At 40.5% G+C, this 12,085-nt stretch overlaps 1 protein-coding gene across 5 annotated transcripts in view; it reads right to left on the bottom strand.

The window, feature by feature from the left end:
• Positions 1-4,729: 4,729 nt before the first annotated feature.
• Positions 4,730-12,085, bottom strand: part of LOC126175130 (uncharacterized) — a 54,967-nt gene continuing 47,611 nt past the window's right edge. For all 5 annotated transcript variants that reach the window (XM_049921711.1, XM_049921687.1, XM_049921696.1 and 2 more), the window contains exon 6: positions 4,730-5,393. In XM_049921711.1, the coding sequence (XP_049777668.1) occupies positions 5,340-5,393 (54 nt within the window). In that variant the 3' untranslated portion in view covers positions 4,730-5,339. The remainder of the gene's footprint in view (positions 5,394-12,085) is intronic.

Genomic DNA, 12,085 nt, shown 5'->3' with positions numbered 1-12,085 from the left:
ATACGAACCCCAAACCATGGTGCAATTTGGCATATTTCACATATGCAAATCACTGCAAGAAGTGGCATCAGCAATACGTGGCATAAAAAATTCTAGGACCACACCCTTGGTTTGGTAGTACAAGACTTACCTACACTTTTCAGGTCACTAATTACATTTTTAACTGATTTTCTTCTTCAGGATATGTGTGTGTGTGTGTGTGTGTGTGTGTGTGTGTGTGTGTGTGTAACTAGCATCATCTACAAGCCTGTCCCAATAGCTGGAGCCATATTTAGATTTCACATTCAGGAAATATCTTCAAGGAACAAGTAATGATTTCAGCAACCTTATTTTCTGAAGATTTTGTTGTGTGTGTACGCTATGAACACACACGTCATGTCCTTGACATTGTGCACATCCTTCAAAGTAAAGAAATTAACACAAAAGCTAATAACTCTTTGATATTAATTAATTTTCAATTATGTATGTCAAGCCATAACCTTGCCCTCACCACAGGAGTGGTCCCATCCTAAGGTCTACGTATGCTGTCTTTTAATCTTCCCAGGAAGGAAGAGTTGAAAGGGGCACACATTTATTCTTTGTGTGTGACCACTGGTAGTAATAAATACTTCAGCTTCTGAAGGTATGTACTTTCTTCCAATTCTGTCTCATAATTGAAGGGTTAAACGGCTGTGGACGTGTTAACGCGCACGTCTTTGTACCTGTACCTGCGTGTTCTGAATGCGCGCCACCAGTCCTTCTACCTGGTACTCTGAACGTGTCTATGCCTAGACATGTTCTGAACATGTCTAGGCATAGACACGTTCAGAGTACCAGATAGAAGGACTCATAGTGTGCATAAACACGTTCAGACCACAAAGAGACAGGTACAAAGGCCCATGCGTTAACATGTCCAGAACAGTTAAAGTGTTAATGGTTCTCTCAACTGAATTATGATCTCTCCATCTACAGGCAGCAGTAGGCTGTGCAAGCTGTTGCTTACTCAGAGTGTGACCACTAAGGACATCACCTAGCCTACCTTGATGCTGTCGACAATCCAATACGATGGCATCGTGGTACTGCCAAGCTTGGCGGGTTTGCGCTGCTCACAGCATTGTAATTCCTGCCCAGCAGCATTTTTCAGGTCCTTGGCGTCATTTTCCTTCCAGTCATTGGCCAAGCCAGTCACTTGTTGCATGTTTGCTCACATGTGGAGGCCAAGTGTGGGTTATGCTGGTGGACGGGTCATTTGGCAGCTGTTTGGGACAGCCAATTGGGCCGTGAACCAGTCAATGGCTGTCCCGATGATTTCACTGGACTCTGGGGCTATTTCTGACATCTTGCACATCTCCCCATTGTATTTTGCTGACGTTGGTGGTGGATGGGCAGCTGGTTGAATTTCACACAGATACAAGAGTGATGGTCAGCCTAGCAAACTTCAGTATGTACAGGCTCTTTGGGTTCCTGGAGTTACAATGGCTGTGGTGTTACATTGTGTGTTATACTGATCAGCACATACCTTTGTGGGGACAACTCTCCATGCAAAATACCTTTGGACTCAGACCATTGACAAAGAGAATTTCATTTTTCAGTCAGCTTCTTTGCAGGATTTGGACTCATTACTGCGAGCCTACAGCGTGTCGTTTGAAAATACGAGTCCTCTGAGCCGAGCAGAAAATTTTTAAGGCACGTGTTTCTCTTAAGCTGTCAGAAGTACCTAAATTTTGTCATTCCCACCCCATTTCCTTCTTCACGTGCGATAAGGTAAAGGGCAAGTTGCAGCACTGGCAGGATCGGGGCGTCATTTCTCCTATTTTGTCGAGTCGGTGGGCCACCCTTTGCCGGTGACTCCGAAGTCCGATGGCACCGTGCACATTTGTGGTGATTTTAAACAGATGATCAATGTACAACGTGTCGCAAATTTGTATCCCATTCCACGGCAGGCAGAGTTGTCGAAGTTGTCGGAGGCCAGCGTATTTCCCCCATCCACTTGTGCAATGCTTACTTGCAGTTGGCACTGGACGTGGTTTCTTGGACTTTTCAGATCCTACACAGCCCCACGAGGCTTCCCTAGTTTAATCACTTGCCTCTCGGAATATCATCTGCAGCAGGAATTTATCAAAAGTATTTGGAGCTGTCAACCTTGCTGCGTCAGCTACCTCGATGACATCTGTGTCACGAGCGCTTCTCATTATGAGCGTTTAAGAAACCTTCAGTCGGTTTTCCAATGCTTCCTGAAGATTGAGCTCCATTGCAACTTGGAGAAATGCAGTTTTTTTTCTCCCTGAAGGTACATTTCTCAGTTCATTTGTGTAGTAAAGACGGTCTTAATATCACGACCACTGTCAACCTACCAGTGGCCGAGAACCTGATGGAGCTCATATTTTTTGGGTAAGATTTTGTAATATGTCTGCTTAACCCCAGGCTGCATACATCTGACAGCCTTTTAACCGTATTCATCTGCAGATTGTCAATGGGCTTTTCAGTCTGTCAAGCAGCATTTGTGCTCTGCTCCCGGTACGCAGGGTAAACTTTTAACCCTGGCCTGTGACGCTTCACAGTACGGTATCGGTGCCATCCTGTCCCGTCGGAATCCAGAAGGAATCGAACAGCCTATCACTTACACATCAAAGATGGTTTCCATTGCACAGTGTAAATATCCACACGTGGTAAAGGAAGAGCCAGCTATCATTTTCAGATTTAACAAGTTTCAAGTCTTCCTGTATGGGATGAGGTTCCTCCTCATCACTGACCTCAAGCCACTGGTTTCCTTACTTGGTCCTAATTCCGAGCTGCTGGATAGGACTCTGCACAGGTTGCAGCAGCAGGCCCTCTTTGTCAGTAACTCTTGTTATGACATTTGTTAACATTCCACTGCCCAGCATACCACTGCCGATTCCCTATGGTGGCTGCAGGGGGCTCGACCTGGAATTCGATTGGCAGGAGGTTCTCGCATTCGTATTCCGGCAAACCCTGTCGGACTTTCCATTGACGGCATGTGAAGTCACGACCACTACGGACCCTACCAGTTTTTCCATCGTATTGTTTCAGCAGTCCTACTGCGTTGGCCAGAGTGCAGCTCTTTGGGCACAGTGCAGGGGTGGTGCGTGTTTTTCCTACTCTCGATCGATGCAACGTCGTCCGGGGTCCGGGAAGTTCTCGTGCTTGCCGAGAAAGAACAATGCTGTCGCGTGGTCGATACCTCGGTGCTGCGTACTGCGCACTCCAGTTGCTGTACGTGTCGCATCGGTGTACGACTCGTATGACGGCATTAGTGCAACATCACGTCTACCGGCACACGATCGGTCGTATCAAACATCTGGCGCATTCTTGTGGGGCTTGTGCACAGAAGCAGGCTGCATCGCTTCTGTCCTCGGCTGGTCCTGGAGCACCGTCAGGAGATGCCACCGATTTCACTGGCCCATTTTTAGGCAGCACGTGGTTGTCGGTGGTCGACGCATTTTCTAATTTTTCACACACGACCGAGCTGTCCTCCACATTGTCGAATGCCACAGTTTGCAAATCGTCGGTTATTTTTGCCATTGAGGGGTTGATCTGGTTGGAAATTTGTGTCACGGGAGTTTGAAGACTTTTGTGTTTGCAGTGTGTAGTGTTTCGAGAATTTCTGTAAATTCTAGAACCACTCAGCCTTCTACCGTCCCAAACACAATATTTTAGATGTGAGTGTGGGACGATAGAATCCTACCTATTACGCGTCACATGTTTGTGTGTGCAGGTTTGAAATTCTATCGCAAGAAGAATGTAGATGCAGCGGTTGAACGGCAACGACAAGTACTCGTTGGGCGATCCGAGGAAGTTTTTAGTGAAAGTGTGTGGAAGAACCGTGGCACTCCTATGTTATTCTGTGCTAATTGTGTCAGTGACCATTGTCATAATAACGAGAACAGTTGAGAAGGTACTCTTGAGAAAAACTTTTGTTTAGCCTTGTTGAAGGGAAGACGTGTATTATGGTTCATGTTGAGACTGGACATGGTGTTCTAGCCAACCTCCTCTTATATGTAAATTAGTTTGTTTCTAACATCTGGATACACGAGAAGCTTATGAAGCAGTGCATATTTACATGAAGAGTGAGATTTGTAATATGCCTGAAGTTCAAATAAACGTTGTTAGTTGAAGCAAATGAAGCTTTGTATGTCTACTTATAAAAATAAGTAGAGAGAGTCTTAAGCAATTCCTGTACCTATCAGCATACTTCGGAGAAGTCGCCCTAGTATGTCAAGTAAGTCATCTTGTAAAAGAAGTGGAAGTTAGTATGTTTACTTCACACTTAAATTGTCATCCAAAGCCTTTAGAAGTGGTATCCAGCATCTCACTATTGCTCTGTTTCACCCGGATTCTAGCTCAGATGTGGAGCACTCCCTGTGTAAATTTAAGACCAAAATGAAACAATCTGTCTCTGCGGCTTCCAAAAATGATGTGTTGTTGATCTATCTGGCTGAATACCAAGCAACGCTGATCAACAGGTGCAGTCCGGTGGAACGATGCATAGGCATCAGTGTAGGGTCTCCTGGATTTGCTGGACTCAATTACATACCCTGGGCTAGCTGCCATTTGGGACTATTCTTTCGGCCAGTAGTATGGGTGGATGCCTGGTGTCATGGTAGGCCACAAAGGTCAGCAGTTGTTTGTGGTAGATGTTGGTATCGACCCTCTCCTCCTCCTCTCCCCCTCGCCGATGTATGTGGCATCGTCATCACTGATAACCACATAAATCAAAATAAACTCAAAGTTTACAAAGAGTTTCACTTTATTCTTATCCCAGACTTAATGGACCCTTAATAAAAAGTAATAGCTTATCAATTTAACTATACGGGAAGTCTGCTAACACAACTACTCTTGAAATTAATATTTGTACAAAATGTGATGGAGCTTCTCTGAAGTTAGTCGATCATCTGGCAGGAATGTTGAAAATTAGTTTGTGAAGACAGGCCTCCACATGTTAGTCTCATATGTTTGCAGTGAAACAACAAAGGAGATGAGTGATAATTCAGAACTACTATAATAAATAAGCATTTTTTAATGATTTATGACATAAAAATGATATATTACTACATAAATGACATACAACACATTTTTACATAAACTACCAGAAAAATCAATTATGTAGCTGACAGCACTGGTCAGCAATTTGAGATCTATTACTGTGCCCAACAGTTTGTTTCCAGATGGCAACATCAGGATAATCTGGTAGGAAAAGTCACATCTAATCACTTTTAGAGTACTGTCTATTGCTTTTCAGTTGTATTTTCACATATACAAAACATTCATCCATATGACCCATTCACAATGATTGTTGGAATGGTTTTCATAACTATCCAAGGTTTGCATTTTGTGTACTCTCACCAACCACTCATCATGTAGTGTATTTTCTTCACTTCTTCAAACATGTCACCCTGAAAATCACAAATTGAAAAATTTAAAAATAAAGTCATATAAAGAATTAAATTTTTTTCTTGTTTCAGAACATCTGAAAATAAAAATATATATGTTTTTCAAAATAAACAAGTTTACTGTACACTGCCAGATTGGATCTACTTAAAACAATCATTCAATGACAGCACAAGAACATGCCTTATTTTGTGCAGGTAAACAAAAGTACCACACAGGTGATAATATTTTATGGCGGTTGGTTAAACACAAATTCACAATGTAAAAAAACAGTGATTTCTTAGGATTTTCTTGTTGAAATGCATAAATTAAGAACTCCTGTCACACTTTTTCAATACCTGCAATGTTGCTGCCATTTTTATACACTGGTGAATGTAACACAAACAGGCAGGAAATAAGTAAGCTATAGAGAGAATTTTCGAGCAGTAGGTGAATTGGCAGAATGTACGTGTGGAGCAGTAGGAAGAATGTTGTTTAACATCTTGCAAGTAGTGATATTAGATGTAGTGCCAGCTCATATTGGAGCAAGAAATTGGCTGCAGTCTTTTTCAAAGAATGAACTTAGCATTTGCCTTAAATCATATGGAAACAATAAAGATAAATGAATTTGGTACACCCCCCCCCCCCCCCCCCCCCGGGAATTCCTTACAAATGTAAATTCAGTGTCTTAACCTCTTAATAACCTTGCTTAGTGGAGCATGAAGATGGACAGTAAGAAGGAAACAAATTACGTTGAGGAATATGCAATAAAACGAATAATACATTACGCTCATGAAATGTTCAGAGTGACATATGAAGGAAATGGATTACATCAGTATGAACTAAAACACATATAGGTTTGTAAATAAGGACAAATACGAGGCCTGTTCAGAAGGTAAGTGTACTGTGACCACAACAGGCTATGGTTTTTTGAGGGTTGGCAATGCTGAACAGTACAGGGAGATCCCCTGACATGCGAGCCATGTGCTGTGATCCACTTCCTACTCATCGAAGGAATAACTCCCATTGAAATTTTTTCATGATTCAAAAAGAGTCCACGATGAAGGTGTTATGAACAGAATGAGTGTGTTTAAATGGTGTAGGGAGTTTAGTTGAGACCAAACAAATGTTCATGATGAACAGAGGAGTGGAAGACTTTCCACTTTTAACTGATGGTGCAAGAACCGAAACTGTTCATGAAGACCACTGATTGAAAGTGGACGAAATTTCCACATGTTTCCACAACTCTTCAGAATTCTCTTACATGAGACTCACATAGAAACACTGGCATGCAGGAAACTGTGCACAGTTTGGATCCCAAAACAGCTGGCAGAGCAGGGTCAATAGTGCCCACAAGTTTCTTGAGCGACTTGTTGGAAGAAGAGGATTTTCTGAGCTCTATTGTGACTGGAGATGAAACGTGGGTGGCTAATTACATGCCTGAGACAAAAAGACAGCTGTCACTGTTGCATCACACCAATTCTTCACACGGAAAAATTCAAAAACCACAATTTTGGACAAAAAAGTCATGGCCTCAGTGTTATGTAATCGAAAAGGCATAATTTTGGTCGAATTTCTGCCTCTATGGGAGACCATCTGTGCACAATGATATTGAGACACCCTAAAAACTCAAAAGGAGTGAAATGCTGACAAGAGGAGTGTCCTTGTTACACAACAACTCCCATCTTAACACAGCCTTGGCCACTAAGGTGCTCTAGGACTCATTTGGTTGGGATGTTTTGATCCACTGCCCACATTTCCCTGACTTGGCACTTTCAGATATTTTCACCTCCCTTAAGGCACACAAAAGAGGAATGAAATTTTCAACCAACGAGCAGGTGCAGAAAGAGGTTCTGAAGTGGGGTTAGAAGCTGGTGGAAGAGTTCTTCGAGAAGGGCATAAAGAACCTTATGCCACAGCTCACCACATGCGCTGAATGGGATGGCGATTGTGGGGAAAAATAGTCAACAACTGTATCAATGATATCCTGTAATTGTCTTTCAAATACACTTTTTCTAAAAAATATAAAAATCTAGCACACTTATTTTCTGAATGTGCCTTATACAAATGAAACGTTGAGGACGCGATAATACAGGGAACGATGGATGAATAAGAGAAATAGTTTCCTTTTGTGTCATGTATTTTTCTTTTTCTATTTTATTTTTAATAGAAATAACAACCTAACCAGGGAACATATTGCTACCACCCCCTATCCCAAATACAAGAGCACATTGGTTACTTTGGCGTCCTGTAGATGGTTTAGAACTGGGTTACCAGGTTTTCACGTAAACATTCACCACTGGATTATAACATAGGCAATGAATGGTGTGCATGTGCCAGTTAGTTGTACAGGATTAACACAGCAAGATGGGTCAACATGGAAATGTGACAAATGGCAGGAAGGTGTTTTTGTGGTAGGAGATACCCATGCCCACATTGTAAACGTAGCAGCCCAATTTGACCAATTGGGCTAACTTGTCTACAAGGAATGATATACCACTCGCAACCATGTAACACAGTGGTTGTAGAAGGATCCTAACTGACAGAGGCTAAAGAAAGTGTCCCATCTTGCAAATGGCAATCACTTTCAAACAACACAGAATTGCTGCTGTTAGTGGGTATAGGCCAAGCTAAACCAATTTCTGACCTAACATTGTGAAAAAAATTGCACGCAATGGACTTGAAGTTGGGTGCCTTACAAAAGGCCATCCTTCACAGTGGCATATATAGCTGCACATTTACAATGGACCAAACAACAAAAATACTGGACAGTATTTGACTGGAGGCATGTAGTAAAGCTGACAGTCACACTTTTGCCTCTTTTCAAATGATTCAAGGTGTCGAGGGTGCCGACAGCGCAATGAGGCATTTAACCTGCAGCTGAAGTTCAGGCTGGAGGCAATTCTGTAATTTGTGGAAGCGGTGTTCATATGACGACTCGGCCCCACTCATTCCGATTACCTCACACACAAAAAATGATGTTTGCTTGAACATTCAAGGTGACCAAGTGTTTGCCTTTCCTGCACGTCTTTATGATAACTATGCTGTTGACAGTCCCATCTTCCAAGATGGCAACAGTCGCGGTAACAAGACTGCATGCAAATGAACACCACAGGTAGCCCATTACATTACCTACTCCCACAGAAAATATTTAGGTCATTCTGGAACCGCCATGTGAAATGTAGCAACAATAAAAGTGCAGTTTAGTAGCTCTGCAGAATCTAATCATCAATGAATGGATACATGTAGATATGGCATACTTGAATAAACTTGTGGACTCACTTTCCGCCAAATTGCAACCATTATCAATGCTAGAGGCAGTGTTACAAGACACTGATATGCTATTTCCTATGATGGGGAGGTCACTTACTGTCTTCACATTTTTTAAAATAAATAATTACTGTTCAGGTATACTCATAAGGAAGTGTTAACTACGCATTCTGAGATAGACTGAAGTTTTCCTCGGAGCTATTTCAGAAAAGTTCAAGGTAACACCTTTAAATATGATAGTCATGAAGGGCCTATACTGAGCAGGAACCACCTGAATTTCTTAAGGATGGGGATTTGAAGCCAGTGAATCTGTTGAACTCTTCTGTATTTAATGTCATTTGTAGTTCATTGTCTAAAAAAGATTTCAGACTTAGTTGTTGTAACATATCAGTTCTGAGATGATATGGAACAAGCTTTCATAGTAATTAGTAAGCTAATTTGGATTTTAAATTGGATAGTTGTTTTACAAATATTAACTTAGGCACAAGAGATACGAGTGCCATTTCGTGGATTGTAGAATGCTCTTCCAAGAATTTGTGCTCTGACCTGAATACCAAAGGGCCTTCCATCACACCAGTCGAACACGTTCTAAATATGACACAAATAATAATGGATAATAGGTCCTGCCAGGAGATAGCACCATGCAGGTGAAAGCAATTCAGCAGAAAAATGAGCAGAACAATGGGAATACTTGTAACTAAGGCTGAGACTGAAAGTTTATGGCTGAGGCTGAAAGTTTGTATGCTAAAAAATATTTCAGCAATTTTACTGCAATCTACAGATAAATGAATAAACCTTTGACCAAAGCAGAGAGTGAGAGCAATAACTTTTTGCAGTTCTGATTTCTGCAAGTGATGATTTACTCTCAGCATATGAGCTTTTGAGCACCACCCTTTGCTGGGTTGTAGCTAGAAAATGAAATAAACTACAATATTTGTGTGGAAACTATGGTGATTGTTTCAATATCAGTTTCATTCTAATGTTGTACCATTATTATACTGAGACCTTTCCTTTTCCACAATTTGAGGACATTATAAGAAACATACCGACTGTTAACAATGTATAATTTACATTCCATTTGTCACATCATGAACTTATCTAAGTACTATCAGATAAAACTAGAGCTCAAATAAGTGATGTAGTACCTGTAACTAATCAAATATATATCACAGATTGTAGTAACACTGCAATAATTATTCATGCAATTTCAAAAGTACAAAAACACAGAAAGGAAAAAAAAAAAAATGCCAATTCTCTCTCTCTCCCTCTCATAGCTGCTTTTGGAGTTATTTCATGGGATAATGAAATATGTCACACTTCATCTGGACCATATGAAGAACAGTGGATGTTATTTTGACTTCATGGAAGAAGACATAAAAGCAGGTTACTGTAAAACTCATCCAACATTAGATATGACACCTTACTGCAGCAGCATGCTGTTCTACTTGGATATTGCCTTGAGAATACGGCTTAATTCAGCATCAGCAGCATTATTTAGCCACGGAGCAATGCAGCACACAGAGATGATAAAAAGCCTGATTTTTAAGTTTTCACAAATTGTACAGAACTAAATGTATCATAACCTTCCAAAATTTGAAAAATAATGCCTGTCAATTGTTACATAAGCAGGGTGGTCAACAGTGTTTCTACTTTCAGAACAGTCATGTTAATGAATGTAAAGTGATACCTTCTAAAGACACACAGAGATTTCTGGATTCAATAATACACACCGAATCGCAACTGACTATGCATGCAAAAGTCTTTCTTTTTTAGTAGAGGCAGTTTTCTTACTAATTTACTTGAAAAAAATTATATGGCACAGTGGTGAATAACTGTATGCAGCACAGTGATAGTATACTGTAAATGTAGGGTAAAGGTTATGTTTTTACCATTTCCTTGTGTTTTGTTAATGTACAGTTGACTCATTCTCCATCCCTGAAGGTTATTTTTCTTGATGGAATTTATGGTACATAATGAATTCAAATGGTAAGGAAAACAGTCTCACAACCATTTCAGTTTGCCCATGTGATAGCTATCTTCCACCATGAAAGGCACTCTTTAAGACCAAGTTCCATTAAATATTATGATGACTATTCTCTACCATGAAAGGCACTATTTAAGACCAAGTTCCATTAAATATTGTGATGAAGTATCCTTATGTATAGCAATAAAAGCATAAATCACTTCCCACTGTAGTCCATATAGCAAAATACTAGGCTGCCAAAAAAAGGGCACAATCCATTTTCTACAAGGTGATGCAACATTTAATATCCACCAAACTGAACTTGTACTTCAATTCATGAGTCTGCTAGTGCGAGAGACAGGTAAAGGTAGCTGTCAACTTTTGAAACTGATCAACCATATCTAAGAAACTGCACTTGCAGTAGTAACCAGGATAACATTGCTAATTCTATTCACTCAAAACAGTGCTCTACTTTTCACATTACAGTGTACAGTTAACGGACAACCAGGATTCTTGTAGTGATCTCTCTGATATTGTGTTTAAAACTGGATTATTATGATCAAAAGGCTGGGATGTTTCCGCCTAACAGGCAAAATTATGAACCTCACAGTGTTTCTTAAAATGTCCTTATCCTTAGCGAGTTCTTGGCCCTTTACCACATACTTGTATTTATTATGGCAGACTTTTGGCAGAAATCTCTACATTCCACCACACAAGAACACTTCTGCACACAAAAAATTAGAGAATATATATAAAAGAATGATTTCAGATGTAGGAGATAAAAATATAAAAAAACTTGCATGCTTCCAGCCTATTATGTCATATGGGATTATATTCTGGGGTAATTCAACAAACTGAGCCAAAGTTTTTAGATCACAAAAATGTAATAAGACTCATTTGTGGTGTAAATTCAAGAACATCACATAGAAACCTGCTAAAGGAACTGGATATTCTTGCAACTGCTTCTCAGTATATTTATTCCTTAATGAAATTTGTTGCAAATAACATGTCACTATTTCTAATCAATAGCTCAATACATAGTATCATTACTAGGAATAAGAACTATGTATTAGGGTTGGAATTTTAATAGTGGCAACTATTTATTTACAGCTCGTACAAAATAGATACGTGTTTCAAAGTTTTACTGACCTTCAAAGTAGTCACCAACATTGTGGAAGTCATAGGATACTCTTAGCAGTGCCACTTGTGTTGACAGTTCGAGCGGCGCGGTCTATCGCGGGATGAATTTGTAGCAGTTCTGAAGCGAATACTGTGAAGTGTTTCCTTCAGTTTAGAAATTGAGTTGGACTTATGAGGGCTTAAGTCAGGGAAGTGCAGTAGGTGGTATAGCACTTAGCAGCCCCATCAGTCAAAGAAATCAGTAACAGCTTGCACTGTACGTGCTTGAGCATTGTCCTGCAGAAAGTGTCATCACTTCTGTCTCTAAGCTGGTCGTAGGTTGTATTCCAAAAATGAACAACATAA

Source organism: Schistocerca cancellata, chromosome 1 (genome assembly GCF_023864275.1).
Source record: "Schistocerca cancellata isolate TAMUIC-IGC-003103 chromosome 1, iqSchCanc2.1, whole genome shotgun sequence".
NCBI classification, from domain to species: domain Eukaryota; kingdom Metazoa; phylum Arthropoda; class Insecta; order Orthoptera; family Acrididae; genus Schistocerca; species Schistocerca cancellata.
This window is presented reverse-complemented; position numbering and strand designations above follow the sequence as displayed.